This window comes from Schistocerca gregaria, chromosome 9 (assembly GCF_023897955.1).
Source record: "Schistocerca gregaria isolate iqSchGreg1 chromosome 9, iqSchGreg1.2, whole genome shotgun sequence".
Lineage (NCBI taxonomy): Eukaryota > Metazoa > Arthropoda > Insecta > Orthoptera > Acrididae > Schistocerca > Schistocerca gregaria.
The window spans coordinates 167,921,956-167,939,393 of NC_064928.1; the positions used below are offsets into that span (position 1 = coordinate 167,921,956).

The 17,438-nt window shown below is 42.3% G+C and overlaps 1 protein-coding gene across 2 annotated transcripts in view; it reads left to right on the forward strand.

Moving 5' to 3' along the window:
- The window catches only part of LOC126292166 (histone acetyltransferase Tip60), a 92,956-nt gene that overhangs the window by 68,968 nt on the left and 6,550 nt on the right, over positions 1 to 17,438 (forward strand). For both annotated transcript variants that reach the window (XM_049986003.1, XM_049986004.1), the window contains exon 8: positions 2,396 to 2,558. In XM_049986003.1, coding sequence (XP_049841960.1) covers positions 2,396 to 2,558 — 163 coding nt within the window. The remainder of the gene's footprint in view (positions 1 to 2,395; positions 2,559 to 17,438) is intronic.

Sequence of the window (17,438 nt, forward strand, 5' to 3'; positions counted from 1 at the left end):
ATATCAAATCACAGCAGAAAATTATTTTTTTTTTAAATCTATATACTCTTAATGATAATAAAATACCAGTCGATATTTATATATAGGGTGATTACAATTAAAGTAAAACTTTTAGACCACTGTAGAAATAATACCACTGGTCAGAATGACGTCAAATTCAAATGGAATATTATCGGAGAAGTGGAAAACATATGCCAGAAGAAAAATAAATAGTTACAAAATGTAGCAATAGATGTTGCTGTAAGCATCATAATTCAATAGTGGTCGACTACAAATGACAAATGAATCGTACAACAATGCCTAACGTGTATGTTTGATATTAAACAAACTGTACTACTCAGTGTGCATGGGTGTACTGGTGTGATATTTTTAGTTACGTAAGCCCATTCACGACAGCAAGGTCATATCACATTGGATGGGAAAAATCAGTTCTTAATTGTCCTTAGGCAAAAAACCACATAAAAAGCATCACTCACATTGGTTTTTAATTATTCTGAGGCCAAAACCTGCATAAAAGCGTCAATCACTTTAGTTTTGTATTGCGCTGAGGCCAAAAACCACATGAAAAGCATCAATCACATCGGTTTTTAATTGTCCCGAGGCCAAAAACCGCATAAAAAGCATACATCAAAATCAAATCAGATTATTAATTTCCTGGCGCAAAACGTGCTCAATAAACTGTCCCCCTGTTTTCTGCAGCAGGTTGAAGTCGAGAAACAGCATGTTCCACAACTGACCAAAGTCTTCCCAGGGTCATGTTCAGAATGTGTTGCACAACGCGTGCCTTCAATGCAACTAAATTTGCAATCAGAACTCTGAACACAACACCTTTCAAATAGCCGGATGGCCTGGCTGTAGGGAAATGGAGGCTGATAATTTTAGCATTTCCGAAATGGTGCTTCATTAGCTGCATAACTGGATTTGCAATGTGTGGAGGTGCACCTTCTTCCATAAAAATGATCCCATGTACACATCCACGCTGCTAGAGAGCTGGAATGATGTGGTTGCGCAAAAGACACTCACGTTGCTGACTAGTGATGGTACAGGTAACAGCACCAGAAGCACTTTTCTCTTCGAAAAGACATGGCCCTATGATAAATGATGCCATAAAACCACACAACACAGTAACATTCCAGGATGAAGTGGTACCGGTTGATTTGCATGTGGATTTTCTGTTGCCCACACTCGACAATTCTGTGTATTGACATATCCTATCAGATGGAAGTGGGCTTCATCTGTTCACAAAATCTTCAAAGGCCAATTGTTGTCCACTTCCATGTGAGCAAGAAATTGTAAAGCAAAGGTCTCTCTTTCTGGCATATCAACAGCAAGCAACTTGTGCACAGGGGTAATTTTGAATGGATAGGAAAGAAGGATGTTTCATAGGAGTTCACGCACCATGCTCACAGGTATGTCCAGTGTTCGGGCAATTCTCCGTGCTCTGCACGTTTGCATGCCACCACTCGTCTCCTTCTGCATTGCTGTGGCCACTGCTTCTACTGATGTCAAATCAGTTCGTTTCCTCCCTCTACCAGGTCACACATCAAAAGAACCTATCTTTTCGAATTTCCGAATCATTTTCTCCGGATCCACTGCAGTCATCGGACCAACGCCTTTTTCTCTACCCTTCAGTGTACGCAACTTCTGCAGAGCAACGTGTGCAGTCATCGTTATTGTAATACAGCTTTACAAGCAGAGTGCAATCCTGCATTGAGACGGTTATGGCGAATGTCGCAGATGCGAAAGGAGGAAAAGACATGTACCCAGCGTGTTTATACCGACTTCAATGGGTCGTGCGCATGACAGGTATTTTCATTTACATATTCTGACATGTACAGCGTCATCTATTGATCAATTTTCACACTATTTTCCCCCTTCTACGATGGTATTCCGTTGCAATGTGATGTCATTCTGACCAGTGGTGTTATTTCTACATTGTTTTGAAAGCTTAACTTTAATTGTAATTACCCTATATATTGTATTTCGTATTTTCTGAGGAAAACTTAAAAAAAAAATGGAAGAAATGGCAAATGATTTGTGAAATGATTTATCTAAGAGTAAGAAACAAAACAGATGAGAGAAATATTTTGATGCTCGAAATAATCTGCAGCAAATGCGTTATTGATCGAGAAGTTAAATTTCAGTGTATAACTTAGAATTGTAAAGAGTACTAGCTGATATCTGTCTGCCTTAAATGATTTTGACCATCATTCAGAGATGCTTAAAACATTTCTCCAATCTACCGTATTTTTTATTTTTAGCTAATTATTGCACAAAACATTTGAGTATCACTATTTCAAAAAGAAATGTCTATTGTTAAATATACAGTGTCAGGTATTATACCTCTCTATGGTGGGGACTAACAAATTTAATTCTTATTATTTTTTATTTTAAGGCTACGAACTGTCAAAGTTTGAAGGCAAGACGGGATCTCCGGAGAAGCCCCTCTCGGACCTGGGGCTGCTCTCGTACCGTAGCTACTGGGCTCAGACCATCCTCGAATTCCTGATCAACGTCAAGCCTGTGGGGGAGAATGAGAAACCCCTCATCACTATCAAGTAAGTGACGAGTAAAATTGCAAATGAGGGCAAAAGTGTGCAAAATTTGTATTCTTGTCGTACATATGTAAGATTGTTTATAATCGGGGGAAAAAATTACAAATGGCCAGAATGGCTGTCCAGCACTTGCCTTCGAGAGGCAAAATTCCAGTACTGTGTATAGACATGTTAGAGTTCTAATTTATTAGACTTTCCCGGTGATTTGATGACATCTTGTGGAAATCGGGTTTGCAGAGATGGAGATGTGGTGCCTGTATTTGCCAAAATCAAACACATATTACGTCTAGGGCGGCCAACAGGATCAAGCACCGAGCCAGCATCGCTCTGGTGAGAGAAAGAGGCCATGACATCCACCATAAACTTGATGTCACGTCCAGGGAGCTGTTACATCTACATCTGTACATGGCTGCCAAACTAGTGCAAGAGGATTGGGACAGAATTGATGGAGTGTCTTGGTCACTAGCAGCATGCATTAAGAACAATGCTACAGCCCGACAATTGGCAAAATTTGAACACCTGAACAGCAGAGTGCAACAAAATCATGACACTCCCACGGTTGTAAATTTGAGTGACAGAACACTGGATGAAGCTAACCTGAAGGTTCTTGGCAGGGGCCTAAATTTCGCTGTCACTCCTAGAGATATACCGGTAGCCAGTTTCATCAGTTCTGTGGAACAAGTCGTCAACACACTACCCTCAAGTATGGCTGAAGAGATTCGGAGAGAGACATGCAGAGCCCTTACCAGAGCCAGGCCGCCAAAGTCTAACATCTCAAGAGACGAGAGGATGGCCCTCAGGAGATTACGAGAAGATGACAACATAGTGGTATTACCAGCAGATAAAAGGAACTCCATAGTCATACTGTAGAAAGGTGTCTATGACCTGAAGATCCGGCGACTTCTGGAGGACACTAGAGCAGGATCCAACTGACAGGATGGACAGAAAAACCAAGTCTCTGCTGAAGGAAACTGGCTGGCCTGAAGAAAGTTATCAAACAACTGAAATCCAAGGCACCAGTACCACCCAGACTCTATGGACTACCTAAAATCCACAAAGAGGGTGTACCACTACGACCCATTGTGAGCAATATTGGGGCAGCCACCTACCCAACTGCAACATATCTCAAGAAAATGTTGGCACCCTGTGTGGGGAAGTGTGCGCACCACATCCGCAACTCACGGGACTTTGTGGAATGACTTAAAAACCTACATTTCTCAGATGCAGACTTAATGGTCAGTTTTGATGTGGTATCCCTGTTCACCAGAGTGCGCCTTAAGGACACGCTTGACTTAATCAGTGAGAAGTGTGATGGAGCTGTGCTGGATCTGTTTAAGCATATTCTAACATCGACTTACTTCCTATGTGGAGGTCAATTCTATGAACAGACTGAAGGGGTGGCGATGGGTAGCCCCTTGTCACCAGTAGTGGCCAACCTGTTTATGGAGAAGTTCGAGGACGAGGCTCTTACAACTGCCACTTACCAGCCAACATGCTTCTTGAGATATGTTGATGACACATTTGTCATTTGGCCCCATTGTCGCGAAAAACTGGAAGACTTCCTGGACCACCTGAACTCAAGGCATTCGAATATTAAATTCACCATGGAGCCACAAAAGGACGGTCAGCTTCTGTTTCTGGATGTCCTGGTGAAGAAGAAGGCGGATGGCACCTTCAGCCACAGTGTGTACCGAAAGCCAACACACACAGACTTGTACCTACAGGCCGACAGCTGCCACCACCCAGCACAAAAGACCGGGGTGCTTAGAACACTCGTACACCGAGCCAAGACACTGTCTGACTCTGACAGCCTGTCAGGGGAACTTGAACATCTTCAAAAAGTGTTTGCTAACAACGGATTCTCATCCAGGGACATCTGCAGAGCTCTACATCCCACCAGACGTCAGGATACACCGGAGAACGAGCAAGAAGAAGAAATCAAGAAGCTGGCATTTTTACCATATGCCGGGCCTGTTTCTGCCAAGATCAGCAGAATCACAGTGGTTTTAAAACAAACAGATTAATTCGAAACCATTCATCATTAAGTAATATGTATGCAATGGTGACAGGAAACTAAATAAATAATAAATTATAGTTGCTCTTCCTTTATACCAAACAATTTTAGAATTATACATATTTTCAATTTGATTCAAAATTTTAGCAATGTTTTTGTGTATCAGATTACAAGATGGTTGATGTATTACAAAACTAACAACACACATTTTATTTGTGACTCCATTTTTTCACCTAAAAAACAATGCATCATTTGGAAACAGTGGTCATATTGGAGGGCTTAAAATCGTGGGAAAGTACTAGCGAGCATCAAATTAATTAAAAAGTATTATGTTATGAGGAAGGTGACATAGTCATAATGAAATGAGAGAGTCTGAAAAGGATATATTACTTCAAATACCTCGGATCAGCTGTTTCAAGTAATGTAAATCTGAATTTTGATTTAGATCACAGCATGTTAACTGCCTGGAGGAATTGGAAGGGAAGTCTAGAATACTCTGGGCCCAAATACATAAATGTCAAAGCGTAGTTAAATTGTAATATTGTCATTATTCTATCCCATACTTCCTAAGTCCACATGAAAGTAATATAAAAGGCACTCATAAGGCCAGCATTATTGTGTGGAGCAGAGACGTGGGTGTCATCTAAGAGACAGTAGACTAGGCTTGGTGTAGTTGAGGTGAAGATCTTGGGGTGGATGTATAAGGCACCAAAATAGACCAGATTTCAAATGAGAAAAACCGATGAACTGTATAAGTTGTTGCAGTGCCCAAGGAAGTTTGAGAGAGACTTGAGTGGTATAGATGTATCATGAGAAGAGACCAGATTCATGCTGCAAGGGCAGCGATGGTGATGGCAGCAAAGTCTCCAGGAGAAGAGGAAGGTCTATAAAGAGGTGGGTGGATTGCATACAAGAAGAGCAGATGGAGAAACAACTGACAGAGGACAACACTCAAAGGGATGGGGAAACGTGGAAAAAATGTCGAGCCAGTCGGGCCAAAAAATACAGAAGAAAATTGCACTACAATTTAGTATTGAAAAATGCTTATCATCTCCTTACTTACTAAGTGGCAATTATTTTCATTTTGTTAATATTACATCTTTACTTCCCTTAGTAGTAAACGCTGAAAAATGTCACATTATGCCTGGGAACTAAGAACTCAAAACTTTTTAGACACACCTACCTATATTCTACAGAACACAAACTTATTATTGAAAATGAAACCACATAACTGGTCCATGTAATTATACAGTACTCAACTGATAATTTGGAGGTGGAGGCTGTGCCAGCATCAATCTCCTGTACTATTTAAAAAAAAAAAAAGTGACAAAAGTATCGATGGCTCTTCCTATGTAACAGACTCTGAAAATTCTCTAATTAGCACTGAATTTTCATAATACAGAGCTAACCAAACTATCCCATGGATAATAAGCCAAATTACTTCCTCATCCAAAGCTATGTTATATAATCTTGCAATTGTTGTTGCCTCTTTCAGTTCACAAGATATGCACTGTTCACTTGCTAGCCACCAACTGACTCGTTCCACAAAGGAGCTTAGCAGTTTGATCGCAGACCCACCTTTTCTGTTCCTGCCTAGGACTTCCCTCCAAGTTTTATATGACTACAAACCTAGTGTCCATATGCATGAACCAGTATTACAGTTAAAGTTTTAACTGTTACGTACTTTTACAGCACAACTGTTTTGAAATTACAATTACATAAATTGTAAATAATGAATAAAACCTTTACATGGATGTTACGTCAAAGTGCATGGTTATACAGAAGTTACATTAAGTAATAACAGACAAAGAATTTAGATGAGGCCATTATAGGTAGCATCAGCAGTAGTGTTACAAAACACAGTATCAATATTTGTGCCCTGACAAAGTTTGTGTTTTTAGCTGTTCTTTTTTCTGCTAATCAATGTGTCATTGGCTGCCTGGGCATGTAATTAACTTGCACTCATCAGCAACGGAATTGGAGACAGCTGGCATGTCAGACCGTGTGGTCAACAATAGCCATGGCTAATGGAATTGTTTGGCATGTCATGTCAACTCAGATGTTGTCAGAGCTTTTACTGCCCGTTGGAGGCAGTTGAGACACTCAATAGCACACCTTCAACACAGTGGTGCACTAATACCCTGGTGCCTGTGTGATCTCGAATACAGAGTGACCAATGCATCTGATGCCTGACATCTTGCTGTGGTAGTGTGTGCTGTTATCGCCTGTCTTTCTGTCCTGCACCCAAGCTCGAACAGTGTCGAGTCATGTGACACATTGAACAGTTCTGTTCACTGTGGGTACTGAGGCACTCTCTTTCTGACACAGCAGCTGTATCTGATTCCATTGCTCGTGCCTGAAAAGACAATGATGTGATGATGAACAAAGTAAATTGTCGTTGTTGTGGTCTTCAGTCCTGAGACTGGTTTGATGCGGCTCTCCATGCTACTCCATCCTGTACAAGCTTCTTCATCTCCCAATACTTACTGCAACCTACATCCTTCTGAATCTGCTTAGTGTATTCATCTCTTGGTCTCCCTCTACGATTTTTACCCTCCACACTGCCCTCATATGCTAAATTTGTGATCCCTTAATGCCTCAGGACATGTCTTACCAACCTGTCTCTTCTTCTTGTCAAGTTGTGCCACAAACTCATCTTCTCCCCAATTCTATTCAATACCTCCTCATTAGTTATGTGATCTACCCATCTAATGTTCAGCATTCTTCTGTAGCACCACATTTTGAAAGCTTCTATCCTCTTCTTGTCCATGTTTCACTTCCATACATAGCTACACTCCATGCAAACACTTTCAGAAACACCTTCCTCACAGTTAAATCTATACTCAATGTTAACAAATTTTTCTTCTTCAGAAACGCTTTCCTTGCCATTGCCAGTCCACATTTTATATCCTCTCTGCTTCGACCATCATCAGCAATTTTGCTCCCCAAATAGCAAAACTCCTTTACTACTTTAAGTGTGTCATTTTGCTTTCATTGATGTTCATCTTATATTTGCCATTCAAGACACTGTCCATTCCATTCAACTGCTCTTCCAAGTCCTTTGCTGTCTCTGACAGAATTACAATGTCATTGGCGAACCTCAATTTTTTTATTTCTTCTCCGTGGTTTTTAATACCTACACCGAACTTTCCTTTTGTTTCATTTACTGCTTGCTCAATATACAGATTGAATAACATCGTGGAGAGGCTACAACCCTGTCTCACTCCCTTCCCAACCACTGCTTCCCTTTCATGTTCGCCGACTCTAATAACTTCCATCTGCTTTCTGTACAAATTGTAAATAGCCTTTTGCTCCCTGTATTTTACCCCTGTCACCTTCAGAATTTGTGTATTCCAGTCAACATTGTTAAATGCTTTCTCCAAGTCTACAAATGCTAGAAACGTAGGTTTTCCTTTCCTTAATCTTTCTTCTAAGATAAGTCGTAGGGTCAGTATTGCCTCACGTGTTCCAACATTTCTACGGAATCCAAACTGATCTTCCCCGAGGTCGGCTTCTACCACGTCTGTAAAGAATTCGCATTAGTATTTTGCAGCTGTGACTTATTAAACTGATAGTTCGGTAATTTTCACATCTGTCAACTACTGCTTTCTTTGGGATTGGAATTATTCTATTCTTCTTGCAGTCTGAGGGAATTTCGCCTGTCTCATACATCTTGCTCTCCAGATGGTAGAGTTTTGTCAGGACTGGCTCTCCCAAGGCCGTCATTAGTTCTAATGGAATGTTGTCTACTCTCGGGGCCTTGTTTCGACTCAAGTCTTTCAGTGCTCTGTCAAACTCTTCACGCAGTATCATATCTCCCATTTTGTCTTTATCTACATTCTCTTTCATTTCCAAAATATTGTCCTCAAGTACATCGCCCTTGTATAAACCTTCTACACTCCTGGAAATTGAAATAAGAACACCGTGAATTCATTGTCCCAGGAAGGGGAAACTTTATTGACACATTCCTGGGGTCAGATACATCACATGATCACACTGACAGAACCACAGGCACATAGACACAGGCAACAGAGCATGCACAATGTCGGCACTAGTACAGTGTATATCCACCTTTCCAGCAATGCAGGCTGCTATTCTCCCATGGAGACGATTGTAGAGATGCTGGATGTAGTCCTGTGGAACGGCTTGCCATGCCATTTCCACCTGGCGCCTCAGTTGGACCAGCGTTCGTGCTGGATGTGCAGACCGCGTGAGACGACGCTTCATCCAGTCCCAAACATGCTCAATGGGGGACAGATCCGGAGATCTTGCTGGCCAGGGTAGTTGACTTACACCTTCTAGAGCACGTTGGGTGGCACGGGATACATGCGGACATGCATTGTCCTGTTGGAACAGCAAGTTCCCTTGCCAGTCTAGGAATGGTAGAACGATGGGTTCGATGACGGTTTGGATGTACCGTGCACTATTCAGTGTCCCCTCGACGATCACCAGAGGTGTACGGCCAGTGTAGGAGATCGCTCCCCACACCATGATGCCGGGTGTTGGCCCTCTGTGCCTTGGTCGTATCCAGTCCTGATTGTGGCGCTGACCTGCACGGCGCCAAACACGCATACGACCATCATTGGCACCAAGGCAGAAGCGACTCTCATCGCTGAAGACGACACGTCTCTATTCGTCCCTCCATTCACGCCTGTCGCAACACCACTGGAGGCGGGCTGCACGATGTTGGGGCGTGAGTGGAAGACGGCCTAACAGTGTGCGGGACTGTAGCCCAGCTTCATGGAGACGGTTGCGAATGGTCCTCGCCGATACCCCAGGAGCAACAGTGTCCCTAATTTGCTGGGAAATGGCGGTGCGGCCCCCTACGGCACTGCGTAGGATCCTACGGTCTTGGCGTGCATCCGTGCGTCGCTGCGGTCCGGTCCCAGGTCGACGGGCACGTGCACCTTCCACCGATCACTGGCGACAACATCGATGTACTGTGGAGACCTCACGCCCCACGTGTTGAGCAATTCGGCGGTACGTCCACCCGGCCTCCCGCATGCCCACTATACGCCCTCGCTCAAAGTCCGTCAACTGCACATGCGGTTCACGTCCACGCTGTCGCGGCATGCTACCAGTGTTAAAGACTGCGATGGAGCTCCGTATGCCACGGCAAACTGGCTGACACTGATGGCGGCGGTGCACAAATGCTGCGCAGCTAGCGCCATTCGACAGCCAACACCGCGGTTCCTGCTGTGTCCGCTGTGCCGTGCGTGTGATCATTGCTTGTACAGCCCTCTCGCAGTGTCCGGAGCAAGTATGGTGGGTCTGACACACCGGTGTCAATGTGTTCTTTTTTCCATTTCCAGGAGTGTATATACTCCTTCCACCTTTCCGCTTTCCCTTCTTTGCTTAGAACTCGGTTTCCATATAAGCTCTTGATATTCATACAAGTGGTTCTCTTTTCCCCAAATTTTCCTGTAGGCAGTATCTATCTTACACCTCATTAGATAAGCCTCCACATCCTTACATTTGTCCTCTAGTCATCCCTGCTTAGCCATTTTGCACTTCCTGTCAGTCTCATTTTTGAGACATGTATTCATTTTTGCCTGCTTCATTTACTGCATTTTTTTTATTTTCTCCTTTCATCCATTAAATTCAGTATCTCTTCTGTTACCCAAGAATTTCTACTAGCCCTCGTCTTTTTACCTACTTGATCCTCTGCTGCCAGGTCCCATCCTCGTAAATTCCCACCTTTTTGCAGTTTCTTCAATTTTAATCTACAGTTCATATCCAATAGATTGTGGTCAGGAACCACATCTGCTCCTGGAAATGTCTCACAATTTAAAACCTGATTCCTAAATCTCTGTCTTACCATTATATAATCTATCTGATACAAAGTAAATAACTACAAAAAAACTTTCTTAAAACATATTGTAATTCAAGATGTTACACATCTTATTTCAACTGCAAACCATTGATGGCTGTTCCTTTCCCAAAGAGTGCTAATGTTTTTAGCACATGCGCCATCTATCTTTCTTCTTATTTTCAATGCTCCATTGACCCTCTCAGTTGTAACTAACTGAAGCATTTTTTTTTTTTTTTTTTTTTTTTTTTTACTGGGCTCTGTGGGTGTTACACTTCAAATATGGAGGTCAGGGGCTTTTTCCTCAACAGTTGCTGCGATTTTTTTCTGTCGTGTTGCTACTTTCGCCTCTGATAATGAATTGTTAAGGTGAAAAGGTCCCAGTTCCGCCAGGGTTCAGAGCTCTTGTTAAACTGTAGACACCCATATAACTTGCTAGGTCAGTCAGTCCGAACATCTGTGGAAGGCGAAAGTATACCGTTGTTTATAGGACTATGGCTGGGAGTGGAGCACTGTCCCATTCTAACCAGCCTGTAGATTAAGGTCAGCTTTACCTTACACCAATACAACGCCATGACTTTTTTATATGGGCAGTTGTGCATCCTGTAGACAGAAAAGTGATGAAGTGAGGCAAGAAAATAAAATTATCATTATGTAAGGTGCTACAAAGGAACATTCACAGTAAGTTAGTTGCAAATAGTAAATTTCATTTATAGAATTTGAGTCCGTCTGGAACATTAAAATCCACATACAGGTTGGTTAGTACTAAAATATTGACATCATCCTCATTGTATACTTTCAGTTCAACATTTTGTGTTTTGCCCCCCTCCCCTCTCTATACACTGCACCCTACAGGATAGCTTCCATTGATATGAGATAGGCAAATTTGATAGTATTTTAGTTCAGGTACAGTATCTATCTCTCTTTGGTGAGAAACAGAATAGCATCTGAAATTGCTTGCATAATGAGGAGCAATCCTTCACGATAGAAGTAGAGTTGTTCAGAACTGCAACTATGCATCATAATTTCTGCTGTCACAAGAAATTGTGTCATGTAAGTTAACTATTCATAAAGTATAACCCTGTTATGTCACAGTGTGATATTACTTCCCAAGCATTTACATCTGGTTGATTTGGTGTTAGCTACAAACCAACTGTTCAGTTTTATGACTATCAGATAATTGCCATTCTATCATTTCAGCTTTTTTTGATAATGATCATATTATGTCGTGAAATAAACTGGAATCACTGTTGTATGAATTAAGCATTAGTGCAGAACATTGGAACCTCCTGTGAGGTGGATCTGGAAAAGGGTGGGAAATATACATTATCAGTTGTTGTAAGGCTTACAGGCACTGGGTAGACGTCCATGCAGTGAAGTGAATGCCATCATTCAGAAGAGTTCAACAAGGAGTGATACTGAGATTAATGGGCCTTATTCACACTACCCCAAATGATGTATTGTTAGTAATTGTATGAATATGCCCATTGGACTTGGAATTCAGGAAAATGGATGCCCTTTATTGTTTAAAGTAAGTCAATGAAATGGAAGTATAAAAGATTCCTGGAACTGAGGCCAAAACAAGGTGGCATGTTACATCCGCAAAAAATGAATGGGACACTTCAGGCGGGAGAACACACGAATTTCTCCCTATCATCAGCGGGAGAGAAAAAATGAGTTTCCTGAACCCATTGAGTGGATTGATACATTACCTGACAAGTAATGGCCTGTATGCTACATATCTGTACAATATGAAAAAACAGATGCTCAATAGCTGTGGCTGCGGCAGTGTGGTACTCCGGAGCACACATTGTGCGCTGTGTGCTCTGCAGGGATGCAGTGGGCTGTGGTCATCAGGCTTTAAGGATGCAGGAGCCAAAAGCGGCACTAAGGAATGAGTACACTTGGCGCATCTTGAACAATGCTGCAAGCACAGTGTCCGGGAAAACTTCACGAGGCATTCAGCCGTCTGTTAGCATGCTGCCATCCTGGCTAATCAGGGTCTCCTACAAATGGAGAGAAGGCAGCTGAGGTCAGCAACCACAGAATGAAATGGTTTTTCATGACATTGCATCACATTTGTGCAAGTGATAACAGAAATGTGAATTCTATGACATTACAGTGAATCACTTATTACAGTGAAAATGCTGCGGACATGTTTTCCTGTGTCCAAAGAATCCAGCAGGCATTGGCTGTTGACCGGGCTAGTATGAGAGCAGATCCAGTAGTGGAAACAACCATTTACAGTTTAGATTCATCCTAATAAGTGAACATAACCAGAACAAAATCTGTAGTACTAACTGTGGTATTAGTAGTTGGGCAATTGGTTAAGGGGTTTGATTGTAGTTGTGTTGTGGTAGAAAGTAGTTGTAGCATCAGCACTTGTATATTAGCATAAAAGTATCATAAGTACCAGGAATAAATAATCAATATACACGGTGTCTCAAATCTCTTGGGTCAAATTGAAACAGGTGATGTTGGGTCCACAACTGATTATATTGAGATAGGGAACCAGTGGTCAGAAACGCATATTTATTGTGTTATAGACATACACAGTGTACACTGTATAACGACAATACTGTTTTTCGTAATTGTTCAAAGTGACGACCACCTATCTAAATGCATGTATTGCAAAGGTGCAGCCATGTCTGAAGTGAGGACAATCTACACGCCACCCGCATTGGTGGCCACCCGTAATGATTCTCTGTCATGTATGGGCAGCCATTGTCCAAGATCTTCTGATATGACCTTATTTGTTGCTTCCCCGGTTGACTGATCATCTGTTGACACACAATCAGCATGGATTTGGAAAATGTTCTTGTGAAACACAACTAGCTCCTTACTTACACAAGGGATTTCAAATTTATTCCGTATTTCTATATTTCCAGAAGGCTTTTGACACTGTACCACAGAAGTGGCTTGTAGTGAAATTATGAGCTTATGGAATATCATCTCAGCTATATGACTGTATTCATGATTTCATGTCAGAGAGGTCAGAGTTCATAGTAATCGACATGAAGTAATAGTGTAAGACAGAAGTGATTTCTGGCATTCCCCAAGGTAGTGTTATAGGCCCTCAAACAACTTAAATTGGAAAAAACACACAGAAAATGCTGAGGGGGCAAACCAAAGACTGTGTTTTATTGGCAGGGCACTTAGGAAATGTAAGAGATCTGCTAAAGAGACTGCCTACACTACACTTGTCCATCCTCTTTTGGAGTGCAGCTGCATGGTGTGGGCTCCTTACAACATAGGATTAACGGAACATCAAGAAAGTTCAAAGAATAGCAGCACATTTTGTACTATCCTGAAATAGAGGAGAGCATGTCAGAGACACAATACAGGATTTGAGGTGGACATAATTAAAGCAAAGGCATTTTTCATTGCAGCGGAATCTTTCATGAAATTTCAATCACCAACTTTCTCCTCCGACCTACATAGGGAGAAATGATCGTCATAATAAAATAAAGGAAATCAGAGCTTGCACAAAAAGCTATAGTTGTTCATTTTTTCCCTGCACTGTTCAAGATTGGAATAATTGAGAATTATTGTGAAGGTGGTTCAATGAACCCTCTGCCAGGCACATAGTGTGATTTGCAGAGTATCGATGTAGATGTAGAATGGTCTACATTACCTGGTGTTCCTGTGAGATGTGCTCGCACAGTTCTTGGAGACTGTACCCCATGTTGTCCATGAAAGGATGTTGTTTCAGCATCACGGTGCACTTCAGCGTTAATGTTGGCAAGCACCTGAATAACACATACCCTCCTGTCCCATGGCCAGTGTGATTGCTGGATTCACAGCTCTGGATTTCTTCCTCGTGGTGTAATATCAAGATGTTGGTGTATTAGACACCCGTAGAAATTGATGAAGACCTGCTTGCTACGGTCCAAGCTGTCTGTCTCCTGGTACAGCAGATACCAGTGATCGTTGAGAGAGTGCGGCAGAACTTCCTGTGCGGTGGCCTTGTGTACATTGAGACTGGTGGTCGTCACTTTGAACAGTTACTCTGAGCTATGTTGTTGTTATGCAATGTACGCTGAGTATGTCTGTACACAAAAAACGTGCATTTCCAACTGTTGGTTCCCAATCTCAACATAATTGGTTGTGGACCCACTATCACCTATTTCAGATTGACCCAAAAGATGTGGACATCCTGCATACTTCTTTTATTATGTTTGCTTCCCAGATAATAGGCTGAAATTGTGAGAATAAATAAATAAAAATAATGATGAATAAATACATTCTGTGCATTATCATCTCAAGTATTTATTTGGTGTCTCTCTCACAGTGAGATAAATAGACAGTCGGATGTTTTCCAACGATGTTGTTCTGAGTCGCCCACTGTAAGTCAATAATATTTCCGAGTGCTTTAAATTGTTACAATAAATTGACAGTATGAGCTACACTGCTGCTACTGTAGATACAAAGCTCCCTGTTTCACTAAGTCGGTGTCAGTGTGAGGATAAAACTCCTAGAAGCAAGGAGTACAAGTCCTGAAAGAGCTTCTGAGAAGTTTGGAAGGTACAAGATGAGGTACTGGCAGAAGTAAAGCTGTGAAGTCCGGTTGTGATTTGTGTGCAGAAAGCTCAGTTGATACAGAACTTGCCCACAAACAGCAGAGGACCCAGGTTCAAGTTCCAGGCTGGCTCGCTGTTGTGATCTGCTAGGAAGTTTAAAATCGGCACACACTCCACTGCAGAGTGAAAGATTTGTTCTGGAAATACACTGACAGAAAAAAATTACAACACTAGAAAATAATGTAGAGTAATGAAATTTTGGGAGTACATTCATTATATTTAAGTGATTAACTTTGCAAGATCATAGGTTAATGTAAGCACAAGATAAGTCATGGCAAATGTGAACTGCTGGTGCAATCAATTGAATGCAAGGATGCAAATGGACATGCATTGTGTTGTACAGGTGCCGGATGTCAGTTTGTGGGATGGAGATCCGAGACTGTTGCACTTCGTCGGTCTATACACGGAAAGTTAGTGCCAGATGTGGATGACACTGGAGTTGTAATCCAATGATGTCCCACATGTTCTCAACTGGAAACAGATCTGCTGATCAAGCAGGCCGAGGCAACATATAGACACTCTAGAGCAAGCTGTGTTACAGCAACGGTATGTGGGCAAGTGTTATCCTGCTCAAAACACCCCCTGGAATGTTGTTCACGAATGGCAGCACAACAGGTCGAATCACCAGATTGATGTACAAATTTGCGGTCTGGGTGCATAAGATAACAACAAGAGTGCTCCTGCTGTCATATGAAAGTCCACGCCAGACCGTAGCACCAGGTGTACATCCATTGTGTCTGACACGCAGTCAGGTTGGTCGCAAGCCCTCAACTGACCACCTCCTAACCGTCACACGGCTTTCACTAGCGCTGAGACAGAACCGACTTTCAGCAGAAAACATAACAGGCCTCCACCCTGCCCTCCAACTAGCTCTCACTTGACCACAGTGAAGTCCCAAATGGTGATGATTTGGGGTCAGTGGAGTGAAGACTACAGGTCGCCTGGCTTGGAGCTATCCTTGAAGTAACCGATTTGTAACAGTTCATTGTGCCACTGTGATGCTACTGCTGCTCAAATTGCTGCTGCGGATGCAGTACGATACGCAGAGCCACGTGCTGAACACGATGGCCTTCCCTCTCAGTAGTGCCTGGAGGCCATCCGGAGCCTGGCCTTCTTGCAACCGTACATTCTCGTGACCGCCACTGGTAGCAATAATATACAGTGGCTACATTCCCGCCAAGTCTTTCTGCAGTATCACAGAAGGAACATCCAACTTCTAGTAGCCCTATTACAAGATCTCATTCAACTCTGTGAGGTGTCGATAATGGTGTCTTTGATGCCCTAAAGGCATTCTTGGCCGTTGTCATCTCGCCGTGTTGAATCTCAGAAGCAACTAATGCTCACAATCATTACGGTGTGTATTGCACCCTCATAGTGCTAGTGCCACCCTTGTGTGACTGGCACGAAATTCTAATAGACATCATATTTCAGAAATAGAAAATGCCTACAAACTTTTGTTTACGTGGCACAACTTCTTCCCAATGTTGCGAATTTTGTTCTCTTGGTATATATTGTGTCTGCTTTAATTGAATTGTGATTCTTGAAGTGTAGGATGACTATGGCACTGAGCTTTCAAACGGTACCAAATATCTTGTGTCAGTGAGCAAGCATGGCTCGTGAACCGGGTGCTGAGTACCCTTGAGTAGCTATTCAGCATGAAGGTAATCGGACTTTGGTAGAAATTAACACTTCACATATCTTCTCGATGGTATAGAATTCTTTGTAACAGTAAACATTTAGTTAGGTTTTGCTCTCTCCTGGTGCTAAGGCGATAAAAAACTAGAAAAGTTTGTTAAGGAAGTTGATTCGTATCCAGAATAAATGTTCAGTCTGCAGCGTGAGTAGGTTCAGGTACCTCCGTTGGCATAACACTTGTCTGCAAAAGGCAAGTTCCAGGTTTGAGTTCTGGTGAGGCACACAGTTTTAATCTGCCAGAAACTTTGATTCACATTGTTCGCTATAAATGATAAGATTTTCATAAATCAGCCAGTTTATTAAGAGATGGCCTGCAGCCTAGCGCAAAAACAGTTAATTAACGTATTTACTCGAATCCAAGCCGCACTCGAATCTAAGCCGCACCTGAAATTTGAGACTAGAAATTCAAGGGGAGAGAAAAGTTTTAGACTGCACCTCCAAATCGAAACAAAGTTGGTCCATTGTCATATGAGACACAATTTAGGTCGAATGGATGACGATACAGCTGCAATAGTTTGGTTCGAGCCGTAAGCTTAGCAGTTAAGTTTTACCAGGTTGCCATTGCTATGTGTCAGGCGCTCCGCCCGTATTTATACGGGTACCCTTCTTTTCACGTGCTTTTTGAATTGATTGCTTATTTTTCTTTGATCTGATAAGTGCCATTCTCTTTGTTATAGGTGCTTACGTCACTCTACGCTGAAAATGCATTACTGTACTGTGTCATGCATTTTTTGTCGCATTCTGATAATGAGTGTTTACGACCTGTCGCCTCTCGCGGCATGGTT